The 27014-nt window shown below is 37.2% G+C and overlaps 1 protein-coding gene across 8 annotated transcripts in view; it reads right to left on the bottom strand.

Annotated features, from left to right (window-relative positions):
• Cntn3 (contactin 3) overlaps positions 1-27014 on the bottom strand; it is a 401311-nt gene that overhangs the window by 286087 nt on the left and 88210 nt on the right. For 7 of the 8 annotated variants that reach the window (XR_001785107.2, XR_377430.4, XM_006505729.4 and 4 more), the window contains one exon: positions 15139-15273. Coding sequence is in view for 6 of the 8 variants with exons in the window: in XM_006505729.4 (XP_006505792.1) it covers positions 15139-15193 (55 nt within the window). In the remaining 2 variants the exon portion in view is untranslated. Of the gene's footprint in view, positions 1-15138; positions 15278-27014 lie in introns of those variants that run through there. The other variant, NM_008779.2, reaches the window with a different exon arrangement.

A 27014-nucleotide genomic window follows, 5' to 3' on the forward strand; every position in this document is an offset into this window, starting at 1 on the left:
TTTGCTCCTCCCCACAGTTACCTGGCAACAGCAAGATAGCCCAGCCAACTATAAGAGGGGCTGCTTGGTCCCACCTTTCTCTCTCTTTAAGCTTTCACATTTCTTACCCTCTTCTCTAACCCTTTTTCTCTCTCTCTTTCCTTTTCCTGCTCTCTCCACGTGGCCATGGCCAGCCTCTCTCTTTCTACCCTCTCTCCTTCTCCCTGCCTTTCTACAATAAAGCTCTAAAACCATAGACTGCCTCTGCTCATCAAGACCCCCCTTGCTTGAACGATGGGATAAGCTTTCTCCATAGGAGCACCATCTAACCACCTGCCAGAAGGCCTTCCTGCTCTGCAGCCACAGATTGGACCAAGGACTCTCGCCCGTGGGAAATATCAAGTGCTCCCCTATGCCCCCCTGCCCTCTCCTCCCTTCGGCCCGGGGCTGATGAGCCGCCCATGACCCCCATTCTGTTCTCAGCTCCTCCGTAGTTTCCAGCATGGGATGCAGGAGGCTGGGAACCTAGTGCCTAGGACTGCCCCTTGTCCACCACCCGCAGAGCTGGGATTCTGAGTTGGCAGTCCTCCAGTGTCTGCCCGCCAAGAACACCAGAACTCTGGTGGGACACAGTTTCTCTTTCACTCCCCTCCTTCCCCCACACCCACGGCCCCACATCTACTTCTTTCAGGTAGTGCCATGGAGGCTAGGTAAATTCAGACAAGATCATCAGATCCTTTGAAACTTGAGTTATAGATGGTTGTAAGCTGTCATTTGGGTACTTGGAATTGAATCCAGGTCCTGTGGAAGACCATCCAGTACTCTAATGTTCTAACTTATCTCTCCTGCCCTGATATTTGATTTTTTTATGTCATACTCAGATTAAGGCAGAGCAAGATTGTCCTACTAAGGGGCTTCAAATCTGAAATTCCACAATTATATGAAAAGGAGATAACCTATCAGTAGTGTTTGGAAACTGATTTTTCAGAGCTGCGACTTTTGGCTACTGGGTCACATTTATCCTAAGGTTCAGGTTTGGATTACAGCATATTCATTTAGACATTTGAAGATGTTGAGCATAAATACAAATTTAGGCTTTTGAAGAAGAAATAAGCAATCTTAAACTCAGCAATCTGCCAGGCGGTCCCCACATCCGCAGACCTTGAACACAGAGGGTGAAGCTTGCAGGGATGGTAAGGAGCAATTCACCTCCAATGACTGACAAAATAACTCTGATAATCAACTAAGTGCCCTAGGACTGAGTCATTCTGTTTTCTGTATCAAACGCTTTGAACGTTTTTCATGCACTCCATCTATTTTGAGCGTAAAGCCCCAAATAATACAACTTTATCAGAGATTCAGCTCAGTAACTTTGATTGCACATACCCCCAAAGCATCATAGCTTATAATTTGGGTGTAGGCTCTGCCTCTTATGCTTCAATCTATGCCTTTTGTGCCCTACCCCAGACTAATAAAATCATACCTTGAAATTGAAAACATGATAAATACTCATTTAAAAAAATTAAAATAAAACATATTGTCAGGCTTTATGATGAGTGTTGCAAAGTATGTCACATCTGGGGCAACCTGGTTTTGGACAACAGTTGAATTACAAGGATAATATTTCACAATATCTGACTATTACATGAACTTTAATGTACTCTAATTTTCATGTTCATAAACCAAGTGTCACTTGAGCTCAGTAACACTCACATTTGACTTATTCCGTGTGAAACTTCCGGGTTTGAAGAGTTATGTCGAGAGCCAGTCAGCCTAAAAATAGTGTGAAAATACCTATTATCTAGAATGTTTGAGAAAACTCTGTTAATTATTCTTCTTAGATGATATGATGGTATGTGTCTACTACTAGAAACAAGCATAATATTGGGTCAAAATAGATAGTGACTTCCCTCAAAATTTCCTTACTTGCAGGTTTGTTAACCAACATCTCTGAACACTTAGTTCTACGGTATGGAAATGATGTGACTAAGATGAAACTTTTGATGCAAAGACTAGCAGCTCTTTAGCAATGAAATAAATGGAATTTGACATTCCTGCATATTTTTTGCTTAGTGTTGCATCAAATTTTGAATTATATCTGAGGAAAGTAATTTACGAGAAGGTAGTGTTATAAATGGCTTTATTCATCACAGCTCTGTATCGCCATGGCAAGAAAAATCAGATTGAATAGTGCCTTCCTTTATATAGTTGTGAACACTTATTCCTGAGTTCAGTTGTCTAGTTTAGTAAATATCTATCAGTCTTATAACTAAAACAAAAGTTGGCTATTAATTTGTGGAGGGTAGACACTTCATCAAAAGAGGTGGGCATATTAATATTGCTCCATGAATCAGTTTTCAATTAGAAAATTTAACAAGGATTTATTCTTTACCTTGCACCCATAGTACTATGAAAACTCAACAAAATAAACAGTGAAGAAATGTCAGAGACCTCAAGAATCTGGAAAATATGTAGTTTCATATATATTGTTGTCAGCTGAATCTTAACTGTATATATTCTCCTAAAATAGGAAATATGACTATAACATTGACTATTCTGAACTCTACATGGCACAAAAAAGCAAAATTTAGAAAGTAAAGTGCGGCCACGTGTATGCCACAGTGAATGATATCTTTCAGTTAAAATCTGATTTTATCTCAGGAATTCATACCCTGCATTGTTCCATAGAAAATGGTTCGCATTGCTGACACAATTATATTCTATCTATTTTTATTTCTCTATATTTTACTGACATTTGAACTTGGGTGTGACTTGCATAAGTTCATATGTTATGAGAAGGGAAGATTCTGCCTTCCTATACATCTGGAAGGAAACACAGTACTGTATGATCCTGTAAAGGGACAATGGGCTATAAAAGTTTATTTGGAGATTAAAATGCTGGGAGCTTTACTTTGAAAACTTAGAACTAACATAAAAGTGCACATAAATGCAGCTGCGAGCCTTTGAACCTCCCCAGGTGGCATGCGAATGGCTATGCACATTGAGAACATTCTCAGAGCAGACTGAGTCCTTGGTGCTGCCAGTACAGAGCAAGGAAGTGCCACACATAGGATCTAGGTGCTATTTGAGTGATGCATTAATTTTACTAGTGCTTTTATGCCCATGGGTGACACTAATCAATGTTACAATGGCAGCAGGTGATCCAAAAACTGCCTTAATGCCTTATTTTTAAGCATTAGCAACCTTCACAGTTCCTCCTTGTATGTGAAACAGGAGAAGCAAATAGAGTCCATGTTCGTTACAAAACATGATGTGTAGATATCAGCAACAATTTGTAATGGCAGATTAAACACCCAATGCCCTTAAGTCAACACACTGTGAAGCTGTCCAGATTAAAAAAAAAAAAATTCCTGGAACACAGTCAAAAGATTCAGAGAATGTACATTCTGAATCAGCACAGTGTGAAACTTTCCCTTTCCCAGAAGACACCCTTTGCTTCTTTCTATTGTCTGTCTCCTATAACCAGATGTTGAGGCTTCCATGATCATGCGGAAAGTTCAAGTAAAAAAGTCAAATCAAAACCCCACCATGAAAACGCATAAAAGTATACTCAGAACTCCTTGGAATACAAATCAGACTGAGTACACACGAGTTTCTGTCTCTTTTATATTAACATTTTTTTAAAAAATGCTAACATTGCTGTTGTCGTTAAAATATACAAATTATTTTCTTTTTGACTGACAGCTAGCAATATTAGTTTTTTCTCCAGGGTACTGGTAAATATGAAAATTAAGTCCAGACAGTGTGAAGAGAAAATAAATATAAATACAGAGGTGAGATAAGCACTTAATTCCTCAGTGGTCAGATAGAAGTTTGAAAAAGATAGTTAATTGTCAGCTATATTGTTTATTTGTTTTGTTTCGTTTTGTTTTACCATTTTAGGTAATATAAAAAAGCTTGCATTCAAGTTTTTTCGATGCTAACAAAACTTTGAACATAGATTTATCAATGTTTTAATCAAGTTTATCTAACATATATGAAGTAAACAGCGAGTGACTAAAGCTGAACAAACGGACCTGAAATATTTCTACTGAATATCCCACCTAAACATTACAGAATACACATGCTTCTCAGCAGCTCCTAGGCATTTCTCAAAAATAGCTGACATACTAAGACACAAAGTAAAATTCAACAAACTTAGAAAAGTAGAAATAAGTCTGTATTCAGTCTGACAATGGAATAGTACTTAGGATTCCATAGCAAAAGATACCCCAGAAAATACAAAGCCTCATGGAGATTAAACAGCATGGTATTGAGCAATGAATGAGTCACTGAAGAATCAAAGAGGAAATAAAAAGTTTGTAATATAAACTTAAAATGGAAATGAAAACAAAGTATTCCAAACCTTCTGGGATACCCTATATCAATTTTTATGGTATTTGTTCTTCCAATTTTTGAGAAATGGGTTGAATGTATGAGCAAGAATTACTTGAGCAATACATAGTATGCCTACTCTTCTTTCCAAGATGTCCATTCCTCAAGAATGCAAGGCAAGGCAGTATGTGCAGTAGCCACTGGGAGAGCTTTTCAAGATGGACTCCATTAGAGTATCAAGCTAAAGCTATCCTTCAGTTGTGCTCAGACTTTTGACATGATGACATGAAATTGTGACATATTTACTCACCAAGTTCACACTCAAGAGCCAAGCAATATCATTCTCAAAACATCTTGTAATATTGTCAGTGAGTGTGCAATTTTTATTTGTAGCACTGCTATCCCATGTTGCACACAGATCACAGATCATTGTTAGATGATTCTATTAGCCACGTCAAAGAAAAGCCTAGACAATTGCCTAATAACGTTGCGATTTCTGATTTAAGAACAGCTCCATCTGCAAGGAACAACCACCTTTGTGTAGCCTAACCTGCCAGGAAGGTTTTGCTTCTGTTCATTTAGGCAAGATTGTTCAGCTGGAAACAATCAAAATGAAAAATAGTCTGATATTTCTCTTCACATACACATATACACCAAGGTCTACAGACAAACAGAGACACACACACACACACACACACACACACACACACACACACACACAGCAGGGAGAGCAAGTGGGGCCTGCCTCTTAAATACCTGTATGTGTCCCTGATTTCGCTACCCCTTATCAAGCAATAGCCATACACAACTTTGCTGTAAGAGTACCCACAGCACACAGTACCCATAAATCCTTTTTTGCAATTTAAAAGCAAGAATGAAAGTTCAGACAATCTAGAGAAAGTCCTATCTGTGCGAATAAGTAGCTGTATGGCTAAGATCAAGTGCCTAAAAAAGTAAACATGTACATATTCATATGCATATATATCCAGAAAAATGTAACTCAATGTGTTGTACATTAGCACATATCATATCTCCTTTGCCCTTATGGAATAATTTTTGGCCAAAAATCATGTAAAAGTTCGGTGGTTATAGTAGCCTGCCATAACCTAGGCATAAAAAGGTAGAGTCAGGAGATACCCTGGGCAAGCTACCTAGGTAAGACTAACCAAATCTCTGAGCTTGAGATTTAACTGCGGCCTTGCCTCAGTAAATAAAGTGGAGAGAAATGAAGAAGGACACCTGAAATTAACATTGTGTGCTCACAACTGAACACATGTGAACATACATACACACAATATACACATACATGCAAAAATATATTCATTGAAGTTATACATTCCAATAATACAGTGCCTCCATATCACAAGCAGCAGCATATTCTCTCTCTCACACTCTCTCTCTACTTTCAATTCTAAAATAAATTCTCTTCTTCTGTCATCCTCAAACATGAGGAACCTGAAGAACCTTCCGCATGTTTGCTCATCCCTCTTCATTTCTGTAGCAGAGCATGGAATCTGGTCTTCCTCCTTTGATCAGTTATTCCAAATCTTACATTAAATACGTTCACAAACTGTACTCACTATATAAAGACCACTCCACTCAGATCCTCTGCCTGACACTAGTGGATGCTTATATAGATACAGACTTCTAATCGTCTCCTAGAGACAGACTGTAGACTCCTGCCATTCAGACATTCTTCAACCACTTCAACACTATGAATATTATAAACAATTTCCAAACCCTGTCTTCTTCTTTGCCATTTTTTTAATTAATTCATTTAGTATCTTCCCACTTAAAGTTTCAAACCTTCAACAATCTTATCCTTATGGTTACAATAACCATGCAATTGCTCATCACTTTTGACTTTATCATCTTTCTCTTTTTTTAATCTTAATTATTTTGATGGTTTATTTTAAAGATGTATTTATTTATTTATTTATTTATTTATTTATTTATTTATTTAATGTATGTGAGTGCATTGTAGCTAGATGGTTGTGACCCTTCATGTGGTTGTTGGGACCTGAAATTTAGGATCTCTGCTCACTCCTGTCAACCCTGCTCACTCCATCAGGCCCCATTCACTCAGTTCCTGCTTGCTACAGCCCAAAGATTTATTTATTATTATACATAAGTACACTGTAGCTGACTTCAGACACACAGAAAAAGGCGTCAGATAACATGGGCAGTTGTGTGCCACCATGTGGTTGCTGGGATTTGAACTCAAGGCCTTTGGAAGAGCAGTCAGTGCTCTTACACACTGAGCCATCTCACCAGCCTCCCATCTTTCTCTTATTTACTGTTACCTTTGTACATTAACTGCCATTGGTTGGGCATTGCTGTACAGCTTTTTCCTGTGAGTTGATAGAATCCTTCCTGGAGATGGAGAGGAGTTCCTAAGCCCCAGGAAAGTATCAAAACTTACAAGGCTTTTGAGCTTAGAAACTTACATGACTCAGATGGCCCCACCCAAAGGTATATGTGCAGAAAACGCTTGCTAGAGAGAGAAGACGCAAGAAAGAATGCACATTTCATCAGTCTCTGCCCATACTGGGGTAGGGTTCTTAGTGATACAGCTGCTTTTGAGTCACTCATGCTTCTGAAAGGAACCCTTACATACTCAAGACGTTCACCAAGATAAACCTGGATAGAACTGCTTTGGATTTTAATCTGTCATCACTGCCCTAGGGTGCATAATTAGGATTGCTTCATACCCCCAGGAAAATAATGCACCAACACATAATTTACACTACCCTCCAAATATCACCTCTATCATTTATCCTTCCCATCTAGCCTATTAACATCCCATTGGAGCAAAATTTTTGGAGCAAATCTAGAATGGTAGCACACACCAATCTTTAGACCTGACAACTTCCTTTCAAACAATACCACCAAATATAGTTTTATATTCATGATATAACCCAATGTTAAATTTTCTAATTAAAAGGAAGAAAAATATCAAAGAAATCAATTTATATATTTATGTAACTTCAGATGTATAATAGTAATATTTCAACATCTGATCCATCCCTCCATCCCTCCTTATCTATACTCTGCCTTTGGAACATCCCCCAACTCAAAAACAAAACAAAACAAAACAAAACAAAGATACAACAAAACATCTCTTTGTGAAATCTTTCTGTAGGGTATCACAGTGTATCACTGAGTGCACCCTTTTCTCCACTCATCTTTACTTGCAAATGTTCATTGCAATGAGTCATTGGTCCATTTCAAGACCTCTGACTTGTGCTACATTATGCATAATGAATCTTCAGTGGAACTCCTCTCAGATATCCTGTTGTGATCCTGTGTCATGGAGTTCTAACAGCTTTGGATCTGCAGTAAAAAGCTCCTTCATTTACTCCAGCAGATCACAAATAGGAGATGCTAGGATATGTCAACTCAAACCCAGGTGCTAGGATGTGTCAACTCAAACCCCTGTGCTAGGATGTGTCAACTCAAATCCCAAATCTGGGCAAACCTGGGTGGGAGCTGAGTTGGTCAGCCTGCTAACTCTCCTGAGAACAACCCGCCAGACTGAGCTCTCCGGCACTGCATGTATTTAAAAATGTATGGTTTGTACTTTTAAAAATAATTTATCTTTGACATTCAGAATGTATTTTACAGTTATGTCAAATCTCAATTTGGTGTGATTATATTCCAGGGTCTCAGTGGCCACATATTGCTAGTAACTACCATAGTAGTACAGAAGACCTTTAAAGATACTGCCTGGATTTAAAACCTAAGCTCCACTTATAATGGCAATAAACTTAAACAAAGTAATAATGTAATAATCTTAAACAAGCAATAATGTATCTGTACCTCAGGTGCTGAGCATGAGATTATAAGAAAAGTATCAATCTGCTAGGGTTCTTTATTTTTAATTTACATTAATATATGCACGGATAGACTTGTAGAGCATCAATGTTAACTGAAATAAGCCAGACACAGGGGAAAAAAAAAGCACATGATCTCACTTGCCTATTGCCCTTCATGTAGAAGCACAGAGTAGAACAGCAGTTACCAGGGACAACGGAATGCAGGAAGAAAGAGATACACCTGCGGAGTAGCAGAGCTTCAGATAGGCAGGAAGACACCTCTGCAGCTCTTTACCTTGAATGCAACACTATACTGATAACTTGACAAGACAGATCCTGACAAATATGAAGTTATAGAGACATTCGTAAGCTGTAAAGTCACACATATTATGTGCATGTTTGATCAATATCACAGTTAGGTGGAGCACATAGCTCAATGGTAGGAGATTTGATTTGCATATGCAGGACCCTGGGTTCAAGTGTTAACAGCATGCACACACAGAAATCATTGCATACCATGAATATGTGAAATTTCATTTGTTATTAAAGAAAGTATTTTTGTATTAAAACTCAGTAATGAGCCAATCAAAATCAATTACTTGAACTAGGGTTGCCACACAATATAGAATAGTTATTGTCTTTAATGTAAATGTTATTCCATGCTGGCATTATATCAGGTAGAAGAAGGCAAGCCCGTGTTGTAAGTTCTCTAAATTTACCTTTCCTGCATATTATCTTATGGTGTCCAGCTTCAGTATAATGATTATGGCCTTATGATATTAGTTGCTTTACATGAATATATTTTTATGCTTTTATACTAAAATTCAAATACAGAATCTCATCCACACACAGCTAAGCCATATCCTTAGCCTTATTATTAGTCTCTAAATCTTGACTCCTTTAAGTAAGGGAGTTTTATGAAGTTCTTTAATGTTTCAAGAGCATCCCAGTTCCTCATTTGTAGAATAGTGTTAAAAACAATGACTGGGCCAGAGAATCAACCAAAAAAATAAAAAAGTTAACAATACAATTCATCAATAAAATAAGGTCAATAACAATGAAAGGGCCAGAACATCAACTAAACTATTACGACTATATCAACTAGCTATACGACTCAGAGAAGCTCCTTAACATAACGCTTCAGAAAAAGTAAAAGCTCAATAAATGATAATTGTTTGGGGCACCATCTCAAATGGTGTCTTTACTATTACATTTTTTTCTGAATCTTCATTTCTCCAAGTAAGTACACAGACAACTTCTACTACCCCCTTTGTATTTTTATTAAATCAGAATTTTATATCATGACAGCATTGCTACCATTGTTTACATAAGCCTCTTTTCCCTTGGACTCCTCCACTTCAGTTATCACAATACCCTCCATAAACCTGGTGCTTAGTATTCAGCTTACTTGATGGCTCTTCAGAAATGGCTGGGTTGCAGCATGTGAGGATCACAGGAGGAAGAAAGGAACAGAAAGCAGGAGCAAGACTAGGACAACACTACAAGATGAGAGAGGACAACAATCTAAACTACCCTACAGAAATGACAGAGGCAGGTGATAAAAGAGGAGAAAGACAAGAACACACAGTAACTAGCATCAGTTCTACCTTCCCTTTGCCTGAGGACACACTTGCAATATACAAGTGATTGCTGAAGATCAACAGTGGCTCATATGAATGCAAGCATACGCGTGTTTCTATGTGCCTGTGCATGTGCATGTGCGTGTGCGTGTGCGTGTGTGTGAGTATGCATATATCTATACTCCATTATTCAGGAGTTAACACTTAACTACTGCACTCTTAATGGGAGCCCCCATCCATTTAGCTCTTCTAATACAATCCAATTCATGGGAAAGCATAATAAGTGTGGGGAGATTTTAAAACACTTTTATGTGATGAGTACTTTAAGACAGCTTAACACTTAGGTAATAGAAATTGAATCAGTTTAAATGAGCACTTTATTTCCAAGAGTTAGTGGGCTAATTATAGGATACCGTTGAGAAACTAGCCATTTTAAGAGCTAAACAAAAAATGTGGGTCTTATTTAAGTTATGTTTGTTGAACTCTAATTACACTTCCAAAGCATTTTTTTAAGTTGATTTAGTCTTTTCTTACTCAACATCAAACACAGAAAACACAAACATTTGCAGTCAGTGGCAAATGTTAAAGGAAGAAACTGTGTCAACCATGTTTCCACATCTTTTACTGGTTCTCACAATGCATACTTGGCTGGCCTGTCAAGATTTTAATGAATAAATGAAAAACGATTTTAGAGGTCAGGTGCTGCAGCCGTGAGAATGATCTGAAATAAGTAAAAACATGAGTGTGTCGGGATATATAAGCAGGAATCAGTGACATCTCCATTTTATCATTATCAGTACTACCAAGGTCTTTATTCACAAGATAGGACAGAAGAGATGAAAGCCATCTCTATTTTTTTTTGTTTGTTTGATTTTGTTTTTTTTTTTTTTTTTTTTTTTTTTCGAGACAGGGTTTCTCTGTGTAGCCCTGGCTGTCCTGGAACTCACTTTGTAGACCAGGCTGGCCTCGAACTCAGAAATCCACCTGCCTCTGCCTCCCGAGTGCTGGGATTAAAGGCGTGAGCCATCACTCCCGGCCAGCCATCTCTCTCATTAGATACTATAGTTCAAGTTGCTTGAACTATAGTATCTAATACCTGTTGGGTTTCTGACTAGGGACAAAGAGCTGAGGTACATATTTCACATATAAAAAGGAGAATTGCCTTCCAGATCTCGCACTCTTCAGTCCCCACCTAGCACATATCACTCTTAACCCTGGATTTTCCAGGTCAAGGGCAAGAGTTTCCCCACCCCAGAAGTTCTTACCTATATAATCCAAATATTTTGTTCCCTCTCTTTTTTGCCCATCTGTGCATTTTCTCTCTCCTTGCCTGTGCATGCTTTCTCTTTCTTTCTCCTCCCCTTTGTCTCCCTCCATATGGTGACTTTCCTGGTCTCTTTCCTTGGAATTAGTGAACTTAACCATGAGTAGTTACTTTCCAATAAACCTGCCTTTATATACTTTAATTAGGCTTGAATTGGCTCATTTCATCAGTGGAGAATAACTTACCAACATAAAAAAAGTAAAAGGAAAAGAAACAGTTATAAATCACCTTGAGTTATCTGTAGCCCAATAAATATGTCTAATCATTTTCTAGGTGATGACAAGCATGGTGTAAAACAATTGAGGAAGAAATTGAAAAATTTATTTTACTCGTAGATCATAATGAACTTAACAGTGATCAAAGATCTAGCCATTAGAGTTAAAAGACTAATGTTTAGGTATTTGAGAAGTAGAAAAGTGGTTTATTTGACATCTTATTGATTATTAGTCAATGACTTTTATTCCACAAAGAAATGATTCAGAAAGTAAAGCCAACCTTTGATTTCAGAAATAAATAGAAGTCTATGTTAACCGCAGTGACCAGAAAAGTCATTTAAACTAAACTCTGGAAACTATTTCACTTCCTTCATCTAGTTAAAAAAAAAAAAGTGCCATTCCCACCACACCCTGGACCTGGTTAACATGCTTCTACTCCTTAATATCAATTGTATTAATTTTTTGTGGCATTGGTTTTCTAAAACCCCTGTCGATGTGTCTTCCTTTTCTGATTTTAAAGAATTCCCAGAATGAAAATGCTCTGTTTTCTTCCTCTGGTCTTCCTAAATCTGTCTTCAACTTTTACAAAGTCTAGTACTAAATGTCAAGTTGTCTAAACAAATGAAAAAAGGAGAAGGAGAAGGAGAAGGAGAAGGAGAAGAAGAAGAAGAAGAAGAAGAAGAAGAAGAAGAAGAAGAAGAAGAAGAAGAAGAAGAAGAAGAAGAAGAAAGGAGAACTTCCTGGGGGGGTTGGGGGTAGTAACCCAAGAACTACACAACACTGGTTGTATATCCTGACTGTATTCTTTACTAAAAGTGAGTTGTTTTTATCAATATAAAAATGTACAGTATAATCCTTCTCTTAATTTGGGTTTATATTGCTGGGAAAAGACACCATGATCATAACAACTCTATAAACAAAAACATTTAATTGGGGCTGGCTTATAATTCCAAGGGCTAAGTCCATTATTAGGAAACATAGTAGCATGCTGGCAGATATGGTGCTGGAGAAGGAACTGAGAGATCAACATCCAGATCAGGAGGCAGCAGGAAGACTTCCACACTAGGACTAGCCTGAGAAAAGCCTGTCTCCACAGAGATACACTTCCTTCTACTATGCCACACCTATGCCACGAAAGCCACACCTTCCAATAGTGTCACCTTCCATGGGCCTAGCAGTCCAACACCTGGGTCTATGAGGCCCATTTCTACTCAATCACTGTCTCTCAATCATAAATCTATTTCAAATCATGCAAAGCAGCCAAATATTTATCGATAGATTATCATACTCAAAAAACAACCTTCTAATTTTAATAATATAAAAAGAACACTGATAATTAACACATAAACAGTAACCCACATTCAACATTTTTTGGATTATGTAAGAATCTGACCAATAACTCTCTGTAGTATAATTATGAAGACTACAAATTATCTAACTAATATATTACACAGAATACGTTACACAAAATATAATTCAGTTCTTCCTTGAACATTTTTACTGCTGTTAAATAGCATTTCTATAAATTCAAGTTGAGATTTAACTTTTTTACAGATACTATCACATTTAGGTATAATGTACCTTGCTTTTTTTTCTGTAAACTGCTATAAATGTGTAAAAGATGCAGAAACAAAAATGCAGACACACGCATAATGCAATTTTCCTGTGCACCAGAATCACATTTTAAACTTCTGAAAAACAGTCCCATTTTCCTTAACTCTACAGCACTGTTATTTTCTCAGGACATCGTTTTTGTTTTTGTTTTTGTTTTTGTTTTTGTTTTTGTTTTTAACCACTTCAAAGATTTCTAGTTTGTTTCTAAAAAAGTCACCACCCTGAAAGATATGCCTCCTGACATGGGCTGTCATTTTGATCTTTCTACAAAAACAAGAAAATAGAAAACTATGTAAAATAATTAGAGACAGAAAAAAATATTTTATTTTGTCTGACTGTGTTGATCTTTCTCCAAAGCCCACTTAACAAATCAGAAATTGGGATACAATTACCACCTTTTCCTTCGGTACTAGGATCCATTTTAGGAATATAATTAAGTAACTGAATTAAAAACATAAAAACTGCAGTGGGGGAATACTCCATTTATAAAGTTTAAACTGCTAATCTAATATTGATCATAAATTTTTATACTTTATTATTTAAATATATGAAAAAATGGAATTTTAATACAAGAGCCCACACACCTACTCTTACATAGATGTATGTAAATCCTGTGGTTTTTTTTTTACTGAACATTCCAATATGCCTCATTCATTCAAAATGCAAATATGCTACTTTTACGAAGCACAGTTTCCATAGAGAAAAGAATCTTCTAAGTCCTAGGATATGAGCACTGATTTCTTTTTATGATAAGAAGTGATTTTTATAATAGTATACTTTCAAACGGGTCAGAGAATGTAAATGAACAGAGGAATAAAGGGGGGGAAATACTACACACATGCACATATACAAAGCAAACATGTCCAAATGGTACAATACTCAAATCAACGGATGAAATGATCCTATTCATCATATTAATATATGTATTATAATTCCAATCAAAAAGGAAAGAAAAAAATAGAAAACCACAGTTTAACATTTTGTATTACATATCATATTTCATTTAAAAATTATTTTCTTAGGTCGGGTGGTGGTGGTGCACGCCTTTAATCTCAGCACTTGCGAGGCAGAGGCAGAGGCAGGTGGATTTCTGAGTTCGAGGCCAGCCTGGTCCACAAAGTGAGTTCCAGGACAGCCAGGGATACACAGAGAAACCCTGTATCGAAAATAAAAATTATTTTATTACCCACTCCCCAAAAATGTGCCAGTAAAATTAACATAATATAGTATCAAAAGAATTAAAAATATATTTAGGGTATAAATATGATTTTTTTTTGCCTACCCATTCATGAAAAAGTCAAAACTGTAGTAAAATATCCCAAATGCACACTATAAGAAAATTTTCAAAGAAAGTATCATCATATTTTAAACAGTGTATTTCGTCTCAGATGACTCCATTCCTAGACATCTAACTAGAGGTAATCATGGCATGCTGAGAGCAGGAGAGGTAGTTCTTCCCAGTTCTATGCCCCTAATTGGCCATCCCATACTAAGTGGTATGTATAAGAAACATCACTAAATGGATTTGGAAGATAGTATTTTTGGTTATGTATTATACAATATATACTCATATATATATATATATAATATTTGAAAAATGGAGGTTATAGATTTGGGAGGAAATGTGCTATGTAACATGAAGGACTTAGAAGAAGGAATGAGGAAGAAGAATATAATTATATTTCAAGTATAATTGTAATCTTATTATATATTTAATTATGACAAAATTTTATTATGAACTATATAATTACATAATTTCATCCATTTCCCTTGCTCCCTTGTAACCCTTCTCTTGGACTACTAAGCATATAAATACATGCTAATAAATATATAAACACAAAATAAAATAAAAATAAAATGTGAATTTCTCAAGTTAAGTTGTCACACTAGGAAAACTTATTAAATTCAGCAATATAATTTTAATATCAGGTGTTCTTACAGTTTCTATGGGACTATATTGACTTGTATAAATTAGATAGAAGAAGAGAATCCAATTTTGAGAATTAAGAATGGGAATCTTCTTTCTGAGAAAAATGATCTGTTTGTCTTTGACCCTGTTGTAATTTTACCTTACCCTTTAAAAAGGATTTGCGAATAACCAGGCATAGATGTGCATGTCTGTAACCCAAGTATGGGAGAGGAAGGCAGGATGATCACAATTAAATAGTGAGATTGCAGTCCATCTAGGCTACATAAAAACCTGTCTTAAAAACAAAAGCAAAGTATTTAAGCACAAAACTCAAGAATAGTTCAAATAAAATATAGCTTATTGTTACCTGCCAGGCAGCCAATGAATGAAAGCAGGATCAACTGTTTCCATGACAACATCATCTTTAATTGGCAAAAGCAAGAGTGACTCTTGTCTGGTCTCTGATGAATAGAATGATTTGTCTTCAAGTAAATCCTTTAATCTGCAAAATATATGTAAAAAACTTAGATTTAAAAACCAGTTCCTTTAAAGAGAGAGTTTCTTCTTTTCTTTAAACTCTGTATCATTCACAGAAATTTACATCCTTAGATTAAACAAATCTTTTTTTTTTGTTGTTGTTGTTGAAATCAGAAAATACTTGAAATGCAGACACTTAAACAGTATGTGCAACTGATGGGAAGATGCAAGCAGCTTATATAATTTAAAAATTCAGCAGTGCTAAAATATTAACTATTAACACATTAAATTTTAAAACTTTTGCTAGATAATTGCAACAACTAAAATATTAACTTGAATTCAAATTTCTCTCATTTTATCTACTGGTAACAGTTTTGTAAAACTAAAGGAGTTTTAAAAAGCAGATACCTTGAAGCAAAGAATATCTAAATATCCGAATCCATGACCAGGCAAACAAATAAATACAAAGTATTGTCAACATCTATTTTAAAGCATGTTTTTGTTGTCTGAAACATGTCAGAAAGGTCTCCATTATGTATATGAATATATGTTCCTTTGTACAAGGTTCCTGTGTACTGTGGTCCTCAACAATTGCTTCCTAAGGTACACTACACCTCCTTTGTACAAGGTTCCTGTGTATTGTGGTCCTCAACAATTGCTTCCTAAGGTACACTACACCTCCTTTGTACAAGGTTCCTGTGTACTGTGGTCCTCAACAATTGCTTCCTAAGGTACACTACACCTCCTTTGTACAAGGTTCCTGTGTACTGTGGTCCTCAACAATTGCTTCCTAAGGTACACTACACCTAATCAGAGATTGTGCTCCAGACTATAAATGTGTAGGCTTGCAGGGTATACTTAGTGCATTAAACAGACTTTCCTATATGTCCACTGATGTGTCCTTCTATAGTGAGTGTTTTGGGGTGAGTTGTAAAAGATGTAATTATACACAGAATCCAGGAATTATGGGCACTAATCTTGTGTATAGCTGGGAACTTCCTCAAGTAGAAATGCAAGCGAGACTAGCTCTTCTCACAACTACTTTGAAAAACTAGACAATCATGTGACCTTGAACCGTTCTCACTATCTACCCAGTATTATTAATTATAGATGTCTTTGTTTTAGATTTCTCTTGATGAAAACATTGAAAAATAAACGAAAGAGCAAGTTCTTTACTTGAAAGATAAAAGATGAAACCATTCAGGGATAATGAAGAGAATCAGGAAGGAAGGGCATAGTAGGAAGCTTCCTGCTACACTATGAGCAACTGCAGTTTATGCGTCCGAAGAAACCACAAGGTTCAGCCTGGGGTAGATGGACTTTTTTGCCTGAAAAACACCTAAAAATTTCGCCTATTAAAGGACAAAGGGTTGAAAGTTCTTGTATATGTATTCTCTCTGTGGTCACATGAGAATGGCTCCTAAGACTTTAGTAACTTGCTACTTTTTACCTCTTAAAGGTACAGTCTCTTCATATCCCTGTACACAATGCTCAGAAGACTAAATCAGAACCTACCATATGACACAGCTATACCACTCATTTGCCATAATCTATAAGCACTAAATGCCCTAATCCACTGATACTTTCTCAGCCATGTTCATTGCCTTTCTGTTTACAATTCTAGGAAACAGAAATAATCTAAATATCCTTCAGCCAATGGGCAATGAATGTGGTAGACATGCACAGTGGAATTCTATTCAACTGTAAAGAACTATAAATTTAAGAAATGTGTGGGTAAATTATGGAATTAGATAATATTATACTGAGTGAGATAACCTGAACCAAGAAAGGCAAATATTACATATATTCTCCAATTTGAGGGTCCTAGCTCCAAATTGTAGCTCCATTACATTTTAGGTGTAAATATATACTCTCAAGTAACCATAGAAACTGGGAACGTCCCTGGGGAGTTTGGTGCAGGGTGGAGCTGTAGAGAAAGAAATCGTAGGACATAAGTGCTACTATGTGAGAAGTAGGAAAAACTACAGATGGGACTTGATCTTCCAAGAGGAAAGAAAGGGAAACATTAAGGAAGAAGGAGGGAGGAGGTCTAAAGAATGACAAAAATTATAAAAACAGCTATAGGGAAATATTTTCTTTTATGTTTATTTAAAAACACATAAAATATAAGTGTATCTATACACACATTGTTGGGATGAAGTTAAGATCCCACTGCTACAGACACCACAGGCTTAGGAAACAGGACTTCAGGAAAACAACTTGGAGCTGACCTGGACATCTTCACCCTGAGGACTGCCTCTTATATATAGGAAGAATCTATCCAACTTGCCAAGGGAAGCAAGCAGCCTGTAGTCCTACTGTGTTAATTTTCATAAAAATGTACCCCATGGGCTTAAATATTTGACCACTTTGTCCTCAGTTGGTGGACGAGTTCAGGAATGATTAGGAGGTTTGGCCTTGTAAGGAACATGACATGTGAAGCAGGCTTTGTGCTCTTTCTGCTTCCTGAAGCTGATGGATGCTCCTATCTCTTTCCCCATTGTCTGCCATTATGGACTATAACCGTCTGAAACCATAGACAAATCAAATGCTTTCTTCCAGAAGTTGCCTTAGTCATGGTGTTTGATCAGAGAAATAGAAAAGTAACTAAGCCACCCACCCAGGTGTAAAGCCTCAGAATCCCGGCAATGCCTGGCCTGGCAAGAGACCCATAGTGGTACAAGAGTAACACTTAATCCTGGATGTAACGACTGCTGTCTGCTCCTACTTTACTTTCACTCAGTAGGAGAGAATGCACTCTTGGCACTGCAAATCTGGTCGACTACCCATAGCTGGAGAGGTTACAGACCCAGCAAAGAGAACCTTCCAAAGCCATTTTCCTAAACCAATATCATTTCTAACCCACTGATAAGTGTAGCTCTCATCCCTCAAAAAGGGAGCTGCTTTGCAAAGGATGAAAATTATTACAGAGATTCCCAAACTGTTGAAAATTCAGAGGAGTTTATGTGGTGTGACCAACCTCTACTAATAGATCTTCCCAAGGCTTAGGGGAAAAAAAAAGCACAGAAGCAGGGGGTACAAAATGATTGTAAGAGTCAGAAAATCAGGGCATACACTCCTACCTAGTATCTTCTATATGTGACATGGAAGCTTCACCCATGAAATCTCTAAGATAAAATAAATAAAATAAAATAAAATAAAATAAAATAAAATAAGATTATGATCAGAATGATGGCTATTAGCAGCTTGTCTTGTGCATAGTGTATTCAGACACCACTTACTCTGTTCCAAGATCTAGTTACAGTTCAGACACAGGCAAAATCATGGTTATTGGAGAATCTCTTGTATCAATGTGGTGTAAAGAATAGTCCCTAAATATTTCTAATTGGTTAATAAAAGACTAAACAGCCAATGAGTGGGCAGAGAGGAATGAAAGAGTGGATGGATTTCTGGTCCCAGCCAGGAAAGGGGGAGGGGGGATCTCATGAGGAAGGAGAGGGTCCAGGAGAAAAGGGGCCATGAGATGGATGAAAAAGATGGTTGCTATGAGATTGGGTGTGAGGAATTGGCAAGGGAGTTCTCTATGAGGCCAGACAACCTCAGCATACCAAGCCAAAGACAGACTAAATGTAAATATCTCAGGTTGTGTGGCTGGTACAATGCTAGGACAGCATAGAGAGTTAGAAATATCTGCTCAGTTATTGTGCTTAAAGCTTGTTGAATAAATCAATAGGTCTCCATCTCAATCATTGGGGAGCTAGCCAGGTTAGAAAGGACTGTTGGTTTTAAATTTCATATAGATGATATCATCTGTAGACAGTTGATAGTCCATAGTCACATCCCTAGGTGAGAAAATTCAGATGTTCAATGGCTACTGTGAAAGGGATAATTGGTCTCCTCCTAGAACAAAACCACACACAGGTAGTCCAATAGCAAGACCTTACCCCTGGAGATGTGTGCATATGAGCAAACCAAATGGCTTTAGTACTTTATATATACATGTGTGGCTTATAGATACATATATGCAGTAATGGTGATGAGAAAAGAGATTCAGAATTTGAAAGGTTTACAGGAGAGGTTGGAGAGAGCCCAAAGAGCTCAGAATACCCACAATACAACTCACAGACCATATGAAGCTTAATAAGGAGAAAGACAAAAGTATGTGTGTTTCAATCCTACCTAGAAAGGGGAACAGAATAATCAGGGGAGGTAGAGGGAGGGAGGGACCTGGAAGGGAAAGGGGAGGGGGAGGGGAAAAAAGAGGGGCAGGATCAGGTATTGGAAGAGACAGAGATAAGTCCAGAGGTCCAGGAGAATTAATAGAAATGTGTAGCAGTGGGGATAGGGAATCAGGGGAACTATTAGAAAGTCCCAGACACCAGGGAAGTGAGAGGCTCCCAGGACCCAGTAGGGATAACATTAGCCAAAATACACAACAAAGCAGGGATAGAACCTGAAGAGAACACCTCCAGTAGATAGGCATGGCTGGCAGTTGAGGGAAGGGACCACCCACCCATCTCAAAATTTTAACCTGGAATTGTTCCTTTCTAAAGGAAACACAGAGACAAAAAAAAAAAAAAAAAAAAAAAAAAAAAAAAAAAAAAAATGGAGCAGAGACTGAAGGGAAGGCCATCCAGAGACCACACCAATTTGTATATCTGTCCTCTGAGAGACTCCACCAACACTCGACTAAGGCAAATGCAGATACTCACAGCCAACCATTGGACTGATTTCAGTGACCTCATTGGAAAAGTTAGGGGAAGGACTGAAGGACCTGACTGGGATTGCAATTCCATAGGAAGAACAACAATATCAACTAATGGATCTCTCAGAACTCCCAGGGACTAAAGCACCAACCAGAGTATACATGAGACTGTCCATGGCTCCCACTACATATGTAGCAGAGGATTGCCTTTTCTGGCATCTTGGGATGGGAGGCCCTTGGTCCTGTGGAGGCTTGTTGCACCCCCATGTAGGGGAATTCTACAGAGGTAAGGCAGGAGTGGGTGACCAGGTGGGGGAGCACCCTTTTAGAGGCAAAGGGGAGGGGCATGGGATGGTTTCCAAAAAAAAAAAAAAAAAAAAAAAAAAAACAGGAAGTGGGACGACATTTGAAATGTAAATAAATAAAATAATTAATAAAACATAAAAGCAATAACAATGAAGATACAGTGCTCATGTATGAAGTTCTCAAAACAATTACTAATATGAGAATAGAGCCATTTGAAAAGTCAGTGAAATTCTAACAAATTGTGGTATAATTAAATTTTAAACAAACATTGAAATCATAAATATCATGAGTTGTATTTACCTTTGAAGATTAAAAGACATTTTTCTTCAATATGGCAATTTTAGTGTTATTCACAAATTCATAGAAATTACAACTTTATATTTTACAAACTATAAGATATGAGAAAAGTGGAATTAATACCTATATTTTATTTTCATCTGATTCTGGAAGACTCTTTTTAATGTAGTTGCTTTTCTTTAATTATCACTGTTAAAGTTTACCACTGACTTTATAAATAATGAAGGCAATTAATAAGAATCACGATTTGACTTTGCAAATTGCCAAGTATTGTCATGGAAAAATGAAACACATTATAGCTCTTCCCAGTTTTGAAATCACACAGCTGAAATAAATACAAAAGAAGTCACTGAGGCAAGACAAGAACAAAAAAAATGTCATCTGCTACAATAAGAATAATCTACTTTTCACAGGAATCTTTTAAAACAAAGGAAAAGACAAAACAAAACAAAACTAGATAGCCTTTAGAATTTTGGTAACAGACATTTGCATTGGGGGGGAACAAAGCTACTATATTTACAATGCATGCTCCATGGCAGTCTTTAAATAGTCTCCAGATTTAATACATATTGACAAATGTAATCGTTAATGTCAGCTGAACTAAAAAAATGCTAGACCTTGGACTCAAAACAAAAATGCTCTAAATAGTTGTTCTGGTGGAGCTAAAAGGAGAAGGAGACATTTGTGGCTTTTGTCATCCACTTTAGAAAATTGCTACTAAGACTGTGAATCATGAAATATTGATACATATTATTTCAAATGTATAAAGACAATTTTAACGTTGTCTTGGAAAATGCTCAGTGTTTAGCCTCTTTGGAGATGAGAACAGTGAGACTTATTTTCTACTACAGTAACAAATACTTCCCATCTTCAAGTGGAAATAGTCAACAGCAATTCTGTGTAAAAGAATTATGTAACATCGACAACAAACATTACCTTCACACTCCCTCACACTCACAAATAGCCACCTTCCAATTTCACACCTTCGATATGCTTCTCCACATGCACACACACATGCACACATGCATAGACACACACACACACACACACACACACACACACACACCTTTGAGAACGTTTGAGACATTTAGTATAATAAAATATATAACCATTGATTTTTTTTAAAGACCGAGTCCTATGAGACTTAATTGCTCTGTGAATGCTGTGGAGTGTACATCAGTAGTCTTTCCTGTAACTTTACCACAAAATCATGGGCTCAACTACTCATGGCTTCACTTTTTTCATGAAATAAATAATAATAACAGTAAAAGTCCAGCCAGTTTAGGAACAAGGAATCCAGAATCTATTTTGCTTTCATTCATCATCATCGTCATTATCATCATCCTTTCATTCCTTCATTTATAATATGCACATCATCCAGAAATACAGTTTAGCCCTTCTACACAGTAACTCTGACTCCCCTCTGCTGGAACCAAGTGGGTTGGTAAGATGTCATGTACAAAAGCTCTGGACGACAAGTCCTAGGTCCCTCACAGCTTCCCTTATGATCCTGCAATTTTAAACCCAGAGTGCGCAGGTCTTGATATGACATTTCACACCAGTAGTTCTGTGTTTACAGAACTACTGATAATGAAGGCAAACGAAAATGGAAGTCACCTCATGCTCTGGAGAACATCTCTGTCAAATCAGCTTCCCTACTTTGACACTTTGTCATTCTCAAAGTCACTGATGGTAGTTATTTTGAAGGTATGATATCTGTCATGAACTAGATAGTAATCTGCAAAAACTGTGAACAACTTTTTGTACACTGGCATTCTCATGTCAGCATCAGCCAAGGATACATACATTCCTACTACTAGAGCAATGGCTCTCAACCGTCTTAATGCTGTGACTCTTTAATGCAGTTCTTCATGTTGTAATGACCCCCAATCATAGTTTCTTCTCTTGCCACTTCATAACTGAAATTTTGCTACTGTTATAAAACACAAAGCAATATTCAATCACTGTGAAAAGATCATTTGACCTTACAAAGGAGTTGCAGCCCACAGGTTGAATATCACTGTATGAGACAAAATGATCCTCAGGCAAATGTTTCCAGAATTCTTTTGTTGTTATTGTTGTTGTTGTTACTAATATCAGTATTTAATTGTTTTGGATTCATTGTTTTCTTTAATCATCTTTAATCTATTTTTAACTTTATTTTTATTGGATATTTTATTTATTTACATTTCAAATGTTATCCCCTTTTCCGGTTTCCCCTCCACAAACCACTTATCCCATCTGAACTCCCCCTACTTCTATGAGGGTGTTCCTCCACCCACCCACCCACTCCCACCTCACCACCCTCACATTTCCCTACACTGGGGCATTGAGCTTTCACAGGACTAAAAGCCTCCCCTCCCATATTTAATCTATTTTTACTGCCCAGTCATTACCCTGCCCCTTTTCTGTCCTCAGAGAGTTCCTTATCCCATTTTTCCTCTCCTGTCACCAAGAGGATGTCCTCATTCCCCCACACTGCCAGACCTTCACACGCTAACCATTCTCAGCCTTGAGGATCCAGAATTCTTTAAACTGAAGTAATTTGTTACATAGATATATATGTATGTATGTATTCATGGTAATTTCTGCATATTCAAAAATTTATTTCCATTTTCATTTAAAAATTAATATGAAGTAAGAAAGAAAAATAAAGCAGACATTAATATAAATCTTATAAAATTGTAGTAAATCTGAATTAAGTCATTTATTCAAAGAAATTTTTATTTAAAAAATAGGAATATTCCTGAGAAGTCTAGCCTCAGTGAAGTTTTTAAATATCTTAAACATTTGGTGAGGAATGCCATTGCTGGCATCCTGGTAATTTTTCGTTTTCATTGTCTAGTAATGTGTACATAGATATATATATACACATATAAACACATACATTAGCATATGTCACTCTGTGTATTTTCTGGTGAGTTTCTAAATTATAAACACAAAACATATTGCCTGGAAACTCTGAGTTGTCTTGCATTTATTTCAGAGCCTTTTCCACTTTGTTCTCAATTTAGGATCCTCCGCCCTGTCAAAAAAATCAATGTCAATGATACAACGTCAGGAAGGAAATTACAGACTATTTTTTTCAATGGGCTCCACTAGTTTCATTCAAGTGCAGGTTGAAGGAGAAGACACAGCTATTGAACCATGCCAACTCATGATCTGTTTCAAACTATGACCTGGTAAGATGGTGTCACCTGTGTCCACTTGACAGTGTTTCTTCAATGTCCCTGCTTTGCTTCAACGCACTTGACCATTTCCAGGGCATGCTGACTGGACCACAGGCACAACTTATATTTGACATGTTACTGTGACCCTAATCACATATTTTCGAAAAGGCTTTGCTTTTTTTCAGAAAGTTTACATTTCATTAAATAGTTAAAAGTTCCAAAGTGAACCTCCACCCCCCAAAACAACCACGCTAAATTGTCTCTGAGGGAGCCAAACATAAGAGACTTCTGAGAACTTTTAGAAAAGGACCCATTTTTCTTGCAGAGAACATTGGCACAAATAGATATTTGAGGATTGTTAAATCCAACGATGGAAGAAAGATAAATGATGAATTTCATATTATGTTCTTTACATTCATTTCCCAAATAAACAGGAGTGGGATGTACCTGCAACTTTTCATAATTATAAATGTTGCTGTTGAAGACTTGATGAAGTCCTGAGTGATTGTATTTTGTTGATGTGAGCATGGCCATATCAGGGATTCCAACACTTCAGACCAGACTAGTAGAAATGGCAAGGCCTTCCCTTGGTCAACTACAGATGTTGACAGTGTGTGAAAAGTATCAAGCACAGCTTTCTTTTCCAAGGTAACTATAGACCAGATCCTCTAGAGAGAGCCCCTATCTACATTAGCTAATGTGCTTGCTCACTCAGCTGTATATAACTCTCCATTAGATTGCACAGCTCACTCAATTCCCAATATCCTGTACTGTGTCTGATTCCCAGTTGCCCAAATCAAGTTGATGTCAGAGCCGTTCAAGGCATGACTTTTTGCTTTCTTCTCCCTTTTTCAACGAGGATCTGATCCAGACTTCATTTGACAGTGATGAGGAATAATATACCTTGTCCTATGTCTGCACAATACTTTCTGATGTCTAGTCCTTACTTAGAATATTAAAAAAATCTTGATAAGGTAATATGATAGAAATGGCTTTCTACAAAGGCAGCTTGCACACTGCCAGGAAGGAATTAAGAAATAATATAATAACCAATAGCTTCTGTGGAGGTTTTCTTTGCCATGCATGGCTCTAATTGCTTTCATTGGCCTAATCCACTTCATCCTCATGACAGCCTGTAGGGCTTATTCACACGTTATCTTCATTTTTTTCAGAACAAGAAACAGGGAAATGGTTGGGTTAATAAACTTATCCAAAAGAGACAGAAATCAAAGATGCTCTGAAATTATAACAATTTTTTTTTCTGATAATAGGTGTCAAGTGGAGAACTCAAACAGCAAAATCATTACACAATACTGGAGTATAATTTGATTCTCTTGTATGCTTGTTTACTATGTGAATTGGTACAACTGGTCATTGGAACTAGTCATATTAGTATCATTTCATCAGATTTTAGTTATACATCAGAGATTTAGACTCATAATGTAAATGGCTAGGGAACTTAATTTTTTATTAGATATTTTCTTTATTTGCATTTCAAATGTTATCTCCTTTCCTGGTTTCCCCTCTGAAAATCCCCTATCCTCTCCAGCCTCTCCCTCCTCCTTAGCCCATCTACTCCCACTTCCTGGCATTCCCCTATAGTGGGGCATAGGACCTTCATAGGACCAAGGGCCTCTCCTGCCATTGATGACCAACTTGGCCATCCTCTGCTACATATGCATCTAGAGCCATGAGTCTAAATTTCTTTGATTGGTGGTTTAGTCCCAGGGAGATCTGGGGTTACTGGTTAGTTCATATTTTTGTTCCTCCTAGGAGGCTGCAAAGTACCCCTTCAGCTCCTTGGGTACTTTCTCTATCTCCTTCATTGGGGACCCTGTACTTCATCTAATGGATGGCTGTGAGCATAAACGTCTGTGTTAGTCAGGCACTGACAGAGCCTCTCAGGAGACAGCTATATCAGTCTCCTGTCAGAAAGGTCTTGCTGGCATCTGCAATAGTGTCTGGGTTTGGTGGTGGTTTATGGGATGGATCCCCAGGTGGGGCAGTCTCTGGATGGTCATTCCTTCAGTCTCTGCTCTGAACTTTGTCTCTGTAACTCCTTCTGTGGGTATTTGGTGCCCCTTCTAAGAAGGATCGATGTGTCCACACTTTGGTCTTCCTTCTTGAGTTTCATGTGTTTTGCAAATTTTATCTTGTCTCTATCCCATTTTTAATATGGTCATTTGGTTCTCTGCAGTCTAACTTTTTAAGTTCTTGGTATATATTGGATAATAGCCCTCTATCAGATGTAGGGTTGGTGAAGATCTTTTCTCAGTTTGTTAGTTCCTGTTTTGTCCTATTGACAGTGTCCTTTGCCTTACAGAAGTTTTGTAATTTTATGAGATCCCACATGTCAATTCTTGATCTTAGAGCATAAACTATTAGTGTTCTGTGCAGGAAATTTTCCCCTGTACACATGTGCTCAAGGTTCTTCCCCCACTTTCTTTTCTATTAGTTTCAGAGTATCTGGTTTCATGTGAAGGTCCTTGATCCACTTGGCGCTGAGCTTTGTAGAAGGTCATAAGAATGAATCGATTTGCAGTCTTCTACATGCTAACTGCCAGTTGAACCAGCACCACTTGTTGAAATGCTGTCTGTTTTCCACTGGATGGTTTTAGCTCCTTTGTCAAAGGCAAGTGACCATAGGTTTGTGGGTTCATTTCTGGGTCTTCAATTCTATTCCATTGATCTACCTACCGGTCACAGTATCAATAACATGCAGTTTTTAATCACAGTTGCTCTGTAGTACAGCTTGAGGATTGAGATGCTGATTTCCCCAGAAGTTCTTTTATTGTTGACAATAGTTTTCACTATTCTCAGTTTTTGTTATTACAGATAAACTTGGAAATTGTTCTTTCTAACTCTATGAAGAATTGAGTTGGAATTTTGATGGGGATTGCATTGAATCTGTAGATTGCTTTCGGCAAGATGGCCATCTTTATATATTAATCCTGCCAATCCATGAGCATGGGAGATCTTTCCATCTTCTGAGGTCTTCTTCGATGTCTTTCTTCATAGACTTGAAGTTGTTGTCATACAGATTTTTCACTTGTTTGGTTAGAATCATACCAATATACTGTATATTGTTTGTGACTATTGTGAAGGGTGTGGTTTCCCTAATTTTTTTCTCAGCCTGTTTATCCTTTTAGTATAGGATGGCTACTGATTATTTTTGAGTTAATTTTCTATCCAACCACTTTGCTGAAGTTGTTTATCAGCTGTAGGAGCTCTCTGGTGGAGTTTTGGGGGTCACTTATGTATATATCATATCATCAGCAAATAATGATATTTTGACTCCTTTCTTTCAAAATTGCATCCCTTTTACTT

This window comes from Mus musculus, chromosome 6, assembly GCF_000001635.26.
Source record: "Mus musculus strain C57BL/6J chromosome 6, GRCm38.p6 C57BL/6J".
NCBI classification, from domain to species: Eukaryota; Metazoa; Chordata; class Mammalia; order Rodentia; family Muridae; genus Mus; species Mus musculus.